Raw genomic sequence first — 15,441 nt, 5'->3', positions numbered from 1 at the left:
GAATTAATTTCATAAGCATAGTAATGTGTGAAAGAAGCCATTCCCAAGGGTACATATTGTGGGAACCCATTTACATTAAGATGAACAAGTAGAACTTAAAGTAATAGAAATCAGGATTGTAGTTATGGCCACTCTTGAGTTGGGATTATGACTGAAAAGAGATGTAGGAGGACCTTCTGAGTATCCATAATATTCTGTTTCTTGATGTCTTTTGGTTCAGAGGTGCGTTAACATTTAAAATTCATGTTATAGATATACTGAGGATGTATGTTATACATATACTTAGGATGTATGTATTTTTTCTGTGTTTGTTACCTTTTGAGAAAGTTTGCTAAAAAAAAAAAATCATTTGTGGACCACAAACATCCATTTAACCAGTATCTATAGGGGAAAGTGGGGTTGTGAATGTGTACTCTTGTCCTAATAATGCAGCATTATAAAGCAGTATTTTTATTGTCTTTTGGTATTTGAATTTTCTATATTATAATTGGTCTATGAAAAGTCATCAGAAGTTTAGAAATAAGTTTGATTCTGAGGGCAAGATAACCTTCATTTGCTTTCAGAATTCTCTAAAAGCACTTCTACAGCTCTCCCAGAACTTGTGTAGCCTTTTCTGTGTGTATATTATTGTCTTAGCTGTTGTAATTTCCTTTTGCCTTAGATCGAGTTGTGAGATTCTAAACTTGTACTACTCCCACCCCTTTTTTGGTTTGGTATGTAATTTGCATATTTTCACCATGAGAAAGCTATTTTCTATGGTTGGAAAAGATTTTTTTTCCTACAGTGTGAACAAATCATTCTTTGTTCTCCTTATTGTGCCTCCAAACTGGTACGTCCGGTTTATGCCCCAAACAACAAAAGTCTGTCATCAGAAATTAAAATGCCAGTAAGAACAAAGGCAGAGACCATGAGGAGCTCTTGGAGAGGCTTTCTCCCTGTTCGCTCTTCTCCCCAAGTTACCACAGTTGCCAGGAAGTTGGAATACTGCTTGGACTCTCTTTCCTTGTAGTTCTACTCTTGTATTTATTGCTATTGTTGGTTTAAAAGTGAACTTACAGTTTAGTATACTTCTTTTCAGGATCTAGAAAATCCTTATCTCTGAGATTCCTTGCCATTTTTAATGAGCTCTTTTCTTAAAACCTAAAAAATCACTCTTGACAGCCTTATAAAAAATCAGTTTTGGCACTTATTTGAAGGCAAAATTATCAGTGGACATAATGTATAAAATTATTATTCAGAAAGATAGCTAAAGCAGAATCTGTAAAGACTAACCATCCTCTGTGTGTCCTTTCTAAAATGTATGGATCATATCTGTATAAACCTTAACTCTGTTTCTGTTCTGAAATGGTACTCTAATGTAGAATTCCCACAGACTATTTGGAGAGTTCTCTCCTCGAGGAAGTTTGACATTTTGTGACTCACATAGGATAGTTTAGAATTATGCTTCTAATTTCAGTAGGTTGTACAATCCTGATTTTAATATATTCAGAAATATCTATAAATGTGACACAATGTTTCCTCTGCTCCCCCCAACCCCCACCCCCGAGTTATAATTAAACGCAGATCCTAGGACCATAGAGGTAATGAAGAATGGACAGTGAATGTGGGGATGCATTTTAAAATCAGTCCAAATGTTTTTTTCCTCCCCTCACCCATTGCCTTATGTGTAAGGAGGGATTTAAGATACAAGCTTAGAATAGGGCATTTAGGTTTGTTTTGAAAGCTGTTTTGCTGAAAAGTATTGTATATTCAGGTTTCAAAATGTTTTTTGATGTCAAAATAAGCTCTTGTGTATTAAATACAATGATAGCAAACTTTTGTATTGTGAGTATGCTGAGACAGATTTGTTTTATTCTTTTTTTTTGAATAATTGAGTACAGCAGCTCATTTAAATATGGTTACACTTCTTTAACATAAAGGTTTTATTTGATAGGACCAAAAGCTAAATACTAGAACTGGCATATGGAAATAATAGTACAGAGTGGTGGATTTTGTTTTAGAATACTATAATTTATTATAAGTGTAAAGTGAGAAGTATTTTTCATTACTTGAAATATAATTTCAATGTAAGTTCTATGGTATTATTTTAAAATATATTTTTTATTTTATTAATAGAAATAGCAGGTATATTGGGTAACACTTATCTGTTACAATAATTTATTTTTAAAATGTAAATGGCTTGGCAGTGTTTTTATTCTTTTGGCTATTGTTAAAATTTTAAAAGGTAGGTGTAAATAGCCAATGACACATCTGTAATATAATTAGATTACATTAGTGTTACACCTTTTAGCATATATATGCTTAAAATAAGTGTAATTTTTAGATTTCAGAGAATGTACGATACTACATTGCAGGGGAAGTTGAACAAATAACCTTTGAAGACTTTTTCTAAATTTTAAATTTTGTTCTATAATAATAAAGTGTGGACTATAATGGCCATGGTTTTTATTCTGAAAATTAAAAGTTACAAAGGAATTTGTAGAGTAAATAAGTTCTTATAGTTTGGAATAATGAGTTTATAGCTTTTACGTGTTTCATTGGTGATAGGTGGTGCTATTGTTGCACAGTTAGTCCTAGCATTCTTCACATCTGCATCCCAAGTGCTACAGAAGGATTTCTTGCTAATAAATAATTTGTAGTAATTATCATAAGCAAAATGAATGTGATAGTCATTTAGGCGTTATCACAACTTAACATTTTAAGAAACAAAAATATTTATAGTTTGCAGCTCTTAAATTCAGATAGAAGCTGAAAATCTAAAAAAGTAGTTACTCTAAAAGAGAGCTCTGTAGATTTATAGTAATATTGTAAGATTTATACACTTCTAATTTTATAATGTATACATCTTTGATATTTTAAACTGCTTGTATGGCAGGCAGGTATTTAAAAAAATACCATCAGTATGTTTCCTCTATTGAATTTATATCTTTATTACATTGGTTGTAAGTTCTTTTGTATCTTGAACTAGTTTTATAATGTTTGCCATTTTCTCTGATATTGCATATTTCATCAAACACTAGGCAATTATGAAAATGGTTTAAGAACTACAGTACCATGTACAGTAATTTAATCTGTCCATCCCCCTTCCCCACCTCCCCCAAAGATAAACTCGTAGTTCTGTCAGTTGAGATGGAAATAGGAAAGCTATTCTTAACTATAATTTAATCTGCTCAGTGCTTCAATCAGCAGTTTGAAAAGCAGTTGTTTTCACACTCGACACATATTACCATACCTCTTTACCTTTTGTTCTTCTTTTAAAAAAATTTTTATCCCCTGCAAAATGTCCTGAACATACCCTTTACCTTTTGAATTAATAGAATGAATGACTCAAAGTGCTTGGATATTCATAATGTTTGAGCTATGTGTATATTTATGTGTATAATAAAAATGATGACTTTTAAAAGTTGTATATATATATAGAATTTTTTGTTCATAGAATATTGAAATTAGAAGTATCCTGGCAGCTTTTTTTTAGCAGCTTTTCCTTTTCGTTTTATGATTGTGAAAGAATATAGGCTTATTGAGGTTACATGATTTACTCAAGGTTAACAGACAATTAGTTGCCTAACCATAAGTATACCTAAGTTATTCACATTTCACCTAAGTGTTCTTTGCAATAAGTATTGCTTTTTCTCATTTACAACATATTTGTTAAAGTTGCTATAATATTTAAGGTGAGATTTTCAGAGTAGTATTACAGTTGTTTTGTTCTCAAAGAAGGCAGTTGTGCAGGAACTGTACAGATTTCTAATGGTTTAATAAGATAAAAATTATAGACTTCCAGAACAGACCCTTTTTTTCTGTTCATATCAAGTGTGTGCTCTTACAGTTTTCTAAAATTACTTGCAGTAATTTAAGATATGAATATACTTAACATGTATGACCAATGATAAATGGGTGTGGGTGTATGTATATATATTTCAGACAAAATATTGTTATAAAATTTAGAAGATCTTGTTTTTATATAATACTGTTGTGACCTTCATTTTCCCACTGAAATATTTTCTTTCTTCTCTTACGCAGATCAGTGGCGAAGCACAAGAGCTCTTCTCTGTTCGACATGGCCCAATTCGAGCGGCTAGAATCTTGCCTGCTCCACAGTTTGGTGAGTGTAGTCCTTAAGAAAAGAATCATTCATAAAAGAGTTTCTCTTTTGTTGGTCTTGGACTACAGGCAGCAAGAATGATAACTAAAGTCTGTTTTCCTCCAAGTGTCCATTCCCCTTCCCCACCTCCCCCAAAGATAAACTTAGTTCTGTCAGTTGAGATGGAAATAGGTAATCTTAACCAATTCAATATGGCCATTCACTTTCTGCTGTGGTTTTGATTTATCTTCATCCTCTTTGATCTCGATTTAGCCTCTGCCTTTGCTGGGTCTTTCTTGAAGCTCTTTTTCTCTCTTGGTTTTCATGGCATCCTTCTTCCCAGATCCCTTCCTGGCTGACTGTGCCGCCTTTGTTATGTTTCTGGCTTAGCTTTCTTCTGTGGGTATTCCTCAAGTCTCTGTTGTTCTCATGCCTTTGCCCTCCTTCTCAGTTATACTTATGCCGTGGAGAGCTTGGTTTTCACTTTTCTCTGGGCTGTAGATGACTCTGCTGTCTGCATCTACAGCTATGTCAGAAATGGAGTTTTGGGCTTTTAAGCTTGCAATTCTGCTTTAATAGAGAATACTTCTTAATGTTGTGTTTAAATAATATATATGTTTTATATTTATTTAAAAAATTCAAATATGTGTTTGTATTAAACTTGCTGTTTAGATGGCTAAATAACTCCTGACTCCTTAATACTTTGAGTTTTCCAAAGGTGTTATTCTCTCATTACCTTTCCTGTGTTCACTCAAGCATGTTTTTGCATGTGCAGTGAAAACATAATCATAATAATCATGTTTGGATACTTTAAAATCTTCTTAAAAAGAGGATATTAAAATATTTTAATTCTATTATATTTTAAAAAGTTACCGGAAGTGAAAAAAATCTTATAAGACTTCTTGTAGCAGCTAATCCTCTAAATTTGTGAGAAAGATGTTTTTGAAAACTTATGACATTGTGATTGTGCGTAAATAATTTAGGGATTAATTTAGCAACTAAATCTGCCTAAATGAAATGAGGAGGGTGGAGGAAACAAGCAACAGTATTTTGCAGTCACGTGTAGATTTTCTCCCTTGCTATTCAACTCTATGGCATATTCTGATTTCAGCTCTTTAGCTGTCTCTCTGTTTCTTTCTCACACAATGGATTGTGCTGTCTCTCGCTCTCTCATGCTCTGTCACTCTCTCTCTTGTTCTGTTTTTTGTTGCATTTGTACTTTGGTGAAATATTTTGATAATGAAGATTCTAGACCATCCTTTTCTAGAAGGGTTTTGGAATAGCCAGCTTTCTCTTTGGATGGCTGGAATCAAGGAGGACTTTATTACTAAAGGGCTCTGCTGTTTCTTTGTGTGTAATTCACAGACGCAGATTTTTCCCTCTTCATGTTATTTATGAAGTTATTTTGTTTATGCGTATTATCAATGTTCATCTTTTCTCAACTTTTAAGGCAGAAATATGTCATGAAAATATCCAATTAATATTGCTAATATTTTATTTAGAAGTAGATTTAATTTACTTTCCTCTTAAAAAAAAGATTCCTTCCTTCACTATAATGTATTTATTTAAAAATATATTGTTAGATTTAAAATATAATTTTACATGGGTAAGTTTTCTGTTATGATTTGAACAAATTACTTGTGTAGCTTTTATTGTATTTGATTAATTTTTTAGATTTTTTAAAGAGACTAGTCAAGTGCAGTAGTGAGAAGGGGGGAAAAGTAGAACAAGGAGTTCCATCAGTAACTGACTGTAAACAATCAAGAACTCACTACCTTCGGAGCAGCCTTTTAGATTTTTTCTCCCCAAAGTTATACGTGCAAATGATCACATAAAACTTGTAATGGAAAAGAGTAATACCCACTTTTCTCTTTTACCCATTTTGCTTTAATTCGTTATGGTGGAATATGTAGCTTTCTGAAAAAGGATGTGTGGGAGGTATTGTCTGTCTTTATTCTTCCTTCACTCTTGATTGATTATTTGGCTGGATAACAAATACGTGTTTATAAGAATGTTACTTCAGAATTTCGAAGGCATTGGTGTAACATTATGTTGAAGAGTCTGAGGCCATTTTGATACCTTTTTCTTTGTGGCTTGTTTTACTTTCTGGAAATCCATACAATGTTGGCTTTGTTCCCGATGTTCTGAGACTTTGCAGTTTTGTGTCTTGATTCACACATTTTCCTGGACCGTTTTAATTTGGAAATGCAAGTCCGGTATTTTGATGAAATGGCTTCAATTTTTGTTGTTGATTTCTTCCATTGAGTTTTCGTTGTTCACTCTTTCTATAACTTGTATTATCTGGGTGTTAAATCCCTTGTACTGGTTAATTTTTTAAAATTAATTTCTTTCTTATTCTTTTTTTAAGATAGTTCCAGTGTGGCTCACTATTACTTCTATTGAACAATTATTTTCTGCTGTTATGTTTTTCTTATCCTATACTTCCCATATCTAATACCCTCCTCCCTTCTTTCTTCTTTCCCTCCCTTTCTTCTTTCTTGGTATACTTTACATACAAATAAGTAGCAAATAGAATCCAATGACATATAAAAAGAATTATACATCAGGACAAAGTAAGATTTATTCCAGGAATACAATGTTGGCTAACATTTGAAAATTAATCAATGGGATGGGCACAGTGGCTCACGCCTGTAATCCCAGCACTTTGGGAGGCCGAGGCAGGTGATCATGAGGTCAGGAGTTCAAGACCAGAGTGGCCAACATAGTGAAACCTCGTCTCTACTAAAAATACAAAAAATTAGCCGAGCATGGTGGCCAGTGCCTGTTATTCCAGCTACTCGGGAGGGTGAAGCAGGAGAATTGTTTGAACTTGGGAGGCAGAGGTTGCAGTGAGCCGAGGTAGCGCCATTGCATTCCAGTCAGGGTGACAGTGTGAGACTCCATCTCAAAAAAAAAAAAAGAAAATTAATCCATGTAATTTACTGTATTAGAGTGAAGAAGAAAACCTGTATGATCATCTCAATAGAAGTAGAAGAAAACTTTGCCAAATCTCAGTAGCCATTTATGATTTAAAAAAGAAAAGTTTTAGCAAACTAGGAATAGAAAAAAAATTTTCTGAATATGATAAAAGTTATCTGCTTTAAAAATGTATACCAAGTGTCATACTCAGTGTTGATATATTGAATGCTTTCCTGCTGAGTTCAGGATGACTTCTGTCACCACTTCTATTTATTGTAGTTCCTAGCCATTACAATAAGGCAAGAAAAAAAAATAAAAGACATAAAGATTAGAAAGAAGGATATGAAAGTGTCGTTGTTCATCGATAACATGATTGTGTACATAGAAAATGCAATAGAACCAACAAATAGTTAGAATTAATCAGTGAATTTAGCAGTGCTGCTGCATAGAAGGTTCTGTAAATCTTTTGTGAACTGAATCCCTTCCTGTGCATTTTTCCAGCATCACATTCTGCCATCCTTACCCTGTCCCCCTCACTAGTCATCACAACAACATTCCCTTGTGATAGTTGTACTGAATTTCTTTTATTTCCTCAAAAGACCCATCTTCCTGCTTTCAGGTCTGCTTTTGTTATTTCCTCTTCTAGAATACTTACGTCCTTCTAACCCTTCTTGTTCCTTATCCACTGTCAGTAGTGCATGCTCCCATAGGACTTAATGTTCTTTAATTGTTCATTTGCCTCTTGTTTGCTACATTTGCAGACTGTTTTTATGTATTCAGTGTCTCACAGAGTGCTTTATACAAGGTATTAATAAATATTTGTTGAATGTTGCTGGATTGTATAATACTTTGCAATTTAAGACGTGGAAGAAAAAGTGAATTCCCTTTCTAAAGGTATTTCTGTAGAAAGTCTGTCCCCTAACTAAAAGTGAGAAACTGAAGGATTTGGATGTCTTCATATCCCACAGAAGACCATCATTGTATTTAATGGGCATTTACTCATGTCAACACAGCTTATGCATCCCTGCTTCTTCATGGCCACTATCAATAATAATTGATTATTTTCTTAATGAACCTAGATCTGCCTTAGGATTTTTTTCAATGCAATATTCCAGAAAGCTATGACTAATTAATTGGTATTATCTCAGATAAAAACTGTTACTAATTATCTTTCAAATCTGTCCTTCCAGAACTTAATTCCAAGTAATAAATTTTTCTTATTCATTACTTTAAGTAGCCATTTTGGCTTTTAGTACTTCACTTTTGTAATAAGATGTATCAGTATGTATATTTTAATATACAAGTAAAAAAGAGACTTTCACTTCCTTTAATATGTTTTTAATTTGTTTCTTTTTTTTCTTTTTCTTTTTTTTTTTTTTTGAGATGGAGTTGCCCAGGCTGGAGTGCAATGGTGCAATCTAGGCTCACCACAACCTCCATCTTCTGGGTTTAAGCAATTCTCCTGCCTCAGCCTCCCGAGTAGCTGGGATTATAGGCATGTGCCACCACACCCGACTAGTTTTTGTAATTTTAGTAGAGACAGGGTTTCTCCATATTTGTCAGGCTGGTCTCGAACTCCTGACCTCAGGTGATCCACCTGCCTCGGCCTTCCAAAGTGCTGGGATTACAGGCGTGAGCCACTGCGCCCAGCCTGTTTTTAATTTCTTAAAGTAAGGACCATGTAATTCTAACCACTGAAAATATTGATTATTAAAAAAATCAAGTAATACTCAAATGTGGGAAATGAAAATTTATGTGAGTCTGTGTTAGCAAAGGTAAATCTGACTGCTTCTTCCTTTTCATCCTTCCTCAGATATTGAGCATTGTACCAAAGGCCCATATTAACAGCATATATTTCTAGTTTTTTTCCCCTTAACTATTCACACATGCATAACACTAACTTATATTATTATGTCCCAGGACTGATTCAGTTTGTTTATATGTATTACATGTATTGGCTGAAGGGTGTGTGTGTGTGTGTGTGTGTGTGTGTGTGTAAGTGTAATATTTTTCATAACGATTTATAGTGAACATTGTTTTATTTCAGAACTTAGGTATTTATTTTATTATTGCTAAAAATTATGTAACATTGTATTGTATGGGTATTTATATTGTTTTTTCCCAGTTGGTTATGTTGTTATATACTTCCGTATATGTACATTTAAAAAAGTATACAAGGAATTTTTTTTTAAGGGTAACTCCTAATGGGGAATTGCTCACATGTGTATTTCATTTTTTTTTTTCTTTTTTTGAGACAGAGTCTCACTCTTGTCGCCCAGGCTGGAGTGCAGTGGCGCGATCTCGGCTCACTGCAAGCTCCATCTGCTGGGTTCACGCCATTCTCCTGCCTCAGCCTCCTGAGTAGCTGAGACTACAGGCGCCTGCCACCATGCCTGGCTAATTTATTTTTAGTAGAGACGGGGTTTCACCATGTTAGCCAGGATGGTCTTGATCTCCTGACTGCGTGATCCGCCCGCCTCGGCCTTGTGTATTTCAATTTTGATGCATGCTGTAAAATTTCCTCTTAGAGAGAGTCTACCAACATTTATACATGAGAATCCCATTTCTCCTTATTCTGTCCTATACTGGTTATTATGAATCTTTTCAATCTTTGCCTGTCTGGATGGGAGAAAATCCTATTCATATGTAACTTAAAAGTGTTTATTTTTAGAGACAGTCTCACTTTGTGGCCCAGGCTGGGATGCGGTGGTGTGATCCTAGCTCACTGAAGCCTCAAACTCCTAGGCTCAAGCAATCTTCCCACCACAGCCTCCTGAATACCTAGGACTACAGGCACACGTCAGCATGCCTGGCTAATTTTTAAATTTTTTGTAGAGATGAGGTCTTGCCATGTTGCCCAGGCTAGTCTTGAACCCCTGGCCTCGAACAATTCTCCCATCTCAGCCTCCCAGTGCTGGGATTACAGATGTGACCCACTGTACCCATATGTAATTTTTTGATCCTTGATTACTAGGGAAGATAGAAAATCCTCATATTTTTGCTATTTGTATTCATTAATATCACACTTGTTTATATTCTTTCTCATTGATTTGAGCCCTTTACTAGGTTATTATTAATCTTTAGTTTCATACTAAGAAAATCCTTCTGTATTTTACTATGCTTAACTTTAAATCATGACTTTTTTTGAAAGTTTAATTAAAATTTTATTTTGTTGTTATTTGTCTCTTATTTTATTTATTTATTTATTTATTTAGAGACGGAGTCTTGCTCTGTCACCCAGGCTGGAGTGCAGTGGCTCGACCTCCACTCACTGCAAGCTCTGCCTCCCGGGTTCCCACCATTCTCCTGCCTCAACCTCCCGAGTAGCTGGGACTACAGGCGCCTGCCACCACACCCATCTAATTTTTTGTATTTTTAGTAGGGATGGGGTTTCACCATGTTAGCCAGGATGGTCTCGATCACCTGACCTCGTGATCTGCTTGCCTCGGCCTCCCAAAGTGCTGGGATTAGAGGCATGAGCCACCACACTCTGCCGCGTCTTCTTATTTTATTACATTTTCCATATTGTTGATGGTCAGGAAGTAGTTCTTCCTTGCCAGTCTCTGATTTTCATAGATTTTGGACAAAATTTCTGTTTTATTATGGAATTTCTGTTACTATAATCTTAGCTTTTTGGAATGATGGGAACTGTGTTTTTCTAATATTTGCATTCTATGCAATGACTTGCATAATAATAATATGTACCATATGAGGGGTACCCCATAATGAATTTATTCAATATTTTATAGACAATTATCTAGAATGCTACTTTGTATAAAGTGTTGTTTATAAATTATCAGTGATCAAATGATGTATTTTATTTTATTTATTTTATTTTGAGACAGGGTCTCTCTCTCTCTTGCCCACGCTGGAGTGCAGTGGCACAATCATGGCTCACTGCAGCCTTGACCTCCTGGGCTCAAGTGATCCTCCTGCCTTGGCCTCCCAAAGTGCTGGGATTACAGTGTGAGCTGCCACACCTGACTTCTTTTTTTCTTTTTTCTTTCTCTGGGATAGAATTTTGCTCTGTCACCCAAGCTAGAGAACAGTGACACAATCATGACTCATTGCAGTCTTGACCTCCTGGGCCCAAGTGATCCTCCTGCCTCAACCTCCAAGTAGCTGAGACCACAGGCGTGTGGCACCATGCCTGGCTAATTACGGAGTCTTGCTCTGTCACCCAGGCTGGAGTGCAATGGCGTGGTCGGAGATGGGATCCCACTGTGATGCACGGGCTGGTCTTGAACCACTGGCCTCAGGTGATCCTTCTGCCTCGGCTTCCCAAAGTACAAGGACTACAGGTGTAATCCTCCGTGCCTGGCCTGATGTTTTTTACATTAATAGAGCTTATAACTCATAAGAATTGTGTTAGTCTGGTGTATATTCTGTTTCCTTCCTGCTCCTGGAGAAAGACAATCATTTTGGCCTTGAATAATTTCTTAGAAATGCAGATGTGAAATTTAAAATACACACACACACACACACACATAGTCTGTTCAGCCAAAACACTAGCAAGCCTCTAAAAGTAGGTCAACTGACATTTGTTGATATTCCTCACCAGTCTATTGCAAAGATGAGGAAACAGGCTTATTGACATTTTAAATGGCTAAACTATGAGATTTAGGGCTTCTCTAATGTTTTCTGCTCTAATTACTGCTCAGTTTGCCTTGTGTATTGTGTATTTTTAAAAATAACACCTAGTCTTTATTATTGAGGTCTTACTGCTTGTGATCATTTAGGTTTTTGCAATATTTTGCTAAGCCTGTGATGTGATTCAGGTAAATTGTAACTTGAGAACATATGTTGTATTCATCTTAAATTTCTTTAATGATTTGGGTCAGAGAACAGTGTTTCTAGGGGGAGAATGTCTGGTTTAGAGGTGCTGCTTTTTCAGTTTGATGATTTCATGGTTTTAGGTATAGGAAATTGATTTCAGAGGATTCTCAGTTTATACCTAGCTGAACCCTGTTATTAGGGCGTTTTTCTATAAGAGGTATAGAGAGAAATGTACTGAACACAAAAGAGAGGTGAATTAAGCGAACTATATAATGCTTGATACTTTTCAGATAACATTTTAGGTTGTTTGTATACATTATTACCACTTTTCCACTATTCTTCAGGGTGAGTACCATTATCCTAATTCACAGGTGAGGAGACTTAATGCTCAAAGAAATTGACAGTTGGTAAATGGTGAAACTGAAACTTGTAATATCAATTATTATTTGGTTATATAGCACATAGTATAAAAAAGAAGTACTTCAAAACCCTGTTCCCTGAAGATACTCTCTGTTAATCTCTTGTTTTATATCATTTAAGCCTCTTTATACACACACTCCATGTACATGATGTGTTTTAAAAATTGGGATTACTATGTAATGTATTTTGTAGCTTTTTATTAATTTAACATTATTAGTTGAGCATTTTCCTGATATTAGATATTCTTCTTTTCAATATGCTTTTCAATAGCTGCAAAAATCTTCATCATGTGGATTTATGATTACTTATTTAAGCAACCTTAACATTTGTTTTCATTTTTCTCCCATTTTTTCAATTTTTAATTTTTAAAATTGATACAAATATTTTACATGTTATGCAGTACTTGTGAATATTTCTTACGTGCATAGAATGTGTAATGATCAGGTTAGGGTATTTTAGGTATCCATCACCTGAAGTATTTATCATTTCTATGTGCTGGTAACATTTCAAGTTCTCTCTTGTAGCTACTTTGAAATATATAATACGTTGTTGCTAACTATAGTCATCCTACTCTGCTATTGAATATTGAGGCTTACTTGTTCTAACTTAGTGGCCCCAACCTTTTTGACATCAGGGACCTGTTTTGTGGAAGCAAGCCAGTTTTTCCATGGATGGGGGGCGTGGTGGGGGATTATTTCAGGATGAAACTGTTCCACCTCAGATCATCAGGCATTAGTTAGATTCTCATAAGGAGTGCACAACCTAGATCCCCTACATGCAGAGTTCATAGTGGGGTTGGTGCTCCTGTGAGAATCTAATGCCACCGCTTACCTGACAGGAGGTGGAGCACAGACAGTAATGCTTGCTCTCCTAATGCTCACCCACAGGACATGAACTGGTACCAGTCTGCGGCCCAGGAGTTGGGGACCCCTGTTCTAACTGTGTGTTTGTACCCATTAACCAACCTCTCTTTATCCACCCCCCTTCCATCCACACATTCTTCCCAGGCTCTGGTATGTATCATCCTATTCTCTGTCTCCATGAGATCAGTTTCTTTAGCTTCCACATATGAGTGAGAACATGTGACATCTGAATTTCTGTGCCTGACTTATTTGACCTAACATAATTACCTCCAGTTCCATCCCTGTGCTGCAGTGACATGATTTTATTATTTTTTTATGGCCACATAATATTTCATTCTGTATATATACCACATTTTCTTTATTTATTCATCCATCAGTGGGCACTTAGGTTGATTCCATATCTTTGCTGCTGTAAATAGTGCTGTGATAAACATGTGAGTGCAGGTTATACAGATTTCTTTTCCTTTGGATAAATACCAAGTAATGGGATTGCTGGATCATATGGTAGTTCTATTTTTAATTTTTTGATGAACCTCCATATTGTTTTCCACAGTGGTTATATCAGTTTACATTCCCACCAACAGCATGTAAGAGTTCCCTTCTTGGCCAGGTGCGGTGGTTCATGCCTGTAATCCCAGCACTTTGGGAGGCTGAGGCAGGCGGATCACGAGGTCAAGAGATCAAGACCATCCTGGCCAACATGGTGTAACCCCGTTTCTACTAAAAATACAAAAATTAGCTGGGCGTGTTGGCGCGTGCCTGTAGTCCCAGCTACTCGGGAGGCTGAGGCAGCTGAATCCCTTGAACCCAGAAGGTGGTGGTTACAATGAGCCGAGATCGCACCACTGCACTCCAGCCTAGTGACAGAGTGAGACTCTGTCTCAAGAAAAAAAAAAGGAGTTCCCTTCTAAATACAAAAATTAGCCACTTGGGGGGCTGAGGCAGGGAATTGCTTGAACCTAGGAGGCAGAGGTTGCAGTGAGCTGAGATCGCACCATTGCATTCCAGCCTGGGCGACAGAGCAAGACTCTGTCTCAAAAAAATAATAATAATAATAAATAAATAAATAAATAAATAAATAAAAGAGTTTCTCTGCATCCTTGCCAGCATGTATATATGTGTGTGTGTGTGTGTGTGTGTGTGTGTGTGTGTGTGTGTGTGTTTTCTTTTAATGATTGCCATTCTAACTGGGGTAAGATGATATCTCATTGTGGTTTTTTTCTTGTATTTCCATGATGCTTAGTAATTTTGAGCATTTTTCCTGTATACGTATTTGCCATTAATATGTCCTCTTTTGATAAATGTCTATGTTGTTACCCCACATTTTAATGGGATTTTTAAAAATTGTTGAATTGTTTGAGTTCTTTGTATACTCTGGATATTAGTCCCTTATTGGATGAATAGTTTGCAAATATTTTCTTTCATTAAGCAAGTTGTCTGTTCACTCTGTTAATTGTTTCCTTTGCTGTATGGAAGCCTTTTAGTTTAATATAGTCCTATATGTATATTTTTGTTATAGTTGTCTGTGCTTTTGAGGTTTTAGTCATGAAGGTTTTGCCTAGACCTATGTCTTGAAGTGTTTTCCATATATATATATTTAGTAGTCTTACTGTTTTAGGTCTTAAATTTATGTCTTTAATCCATCTCGAGTTGATTTTTGTATATGGGGAGAGATAGGTGTTCAGTTTCATTTTATGCATATGGATATTGAATTTCCCCAGCACCATTTATTGAAGGTCTTTTCCCTTGTGTATATTCTTGGAGTCTTTATAAAAAATCAGTTGGTTATAAATACATGGATTTATTTCTAGACTCCTATTCTGTTCCATTGGTCTATGTGTCTGTTTTTATACCAATATCATGCTATTCTGATTACTATAGCCTTGTAATATATTTTAAAGTCAGATAGTTTGATGGCTTCACCTTTTCTTTTGACTCAAAATTGCTCTGACTATTTGGGCTCTTTTTTGATTCTATACACATTTGAGAATTGTTTTTTCTAATTATGTAAAAAATGACATTGGTATTTTGAGGTTTATTGATTTTGTTTATCTTTTTGAAGAACCAACTTTTTGTTTCATTGATACTTTGTATTGTTTTTTGAGTCTCTATTTTATTTAGTTTGCCCTGTTCTTTATTTTTTCTTTTATTCTGCTAATTTTGAGTTTGGTTTATTCTTGGCTCACTGCAGCCTCCGCCTTCCGGTTCAAACGGTTCTTCTGCCTCAGCCTCCCGAGTAGCTGGGATTACAGGCTCCCACCACCACTCCTGGCTAATTTTTGTATTTTTTGGTAGAGACGGAGTTTTGTCATGTTGGCCAGGCTGGTCTCAAACTCCTGACCTCAGGTAATTCACCTGCCTTGGCTTCCCAAAGTGCTG

The 15,441-nt window shown here is 35.6% G+C and overlaps 1 protein-coding gene across 9 annotated transcripts in view; it reads left to right on the top strand.

The window, feature by feature from the left end:
• The window catches only part of BCAS3 (BCAS3 microtubule associated cell migration factor), a 709,394-nt gene that overhangs the window by 63,908 nt on the left and 630,045 nt on the right, over positions 1–15,441 (top strand). For all 9 annotated transcript variants that reach the window (XM_019027610.4, XM_019027611.4, XM_019027606.4 and 6 more), the window contains exon 6: positions 4,024–4,105. In XM_019027610.4, coding sequence (XP_018883155.1) covers positions 4,024–4,105 — 82 coding nt within the window. The remainder of the gene's footprint in view (positions 1–4,023; positions 4,106–15,441) is intronic.

Source organism: Gorilla gorilla, chromosome 4 (genome assembly GCF_029281585.2).
Source record: "Gorilla gorilla gorilla isolate KB3781 chromosome 4, NHGRI_mGorGor1-v2.1_pri, whole genome shotgun sequence".
Classification (NCBI taxonomy): domain Eukaryota; kingdom Metazoa; phylum Chordata; class Mammalia; order Primates; family Hominidae; genus Gorilla; species Gorilla gorilla.
Note: the sequence above shows the minus strand (reverse complement) of the source record. Positions and strands in the feature narration are given on the sequence as shown.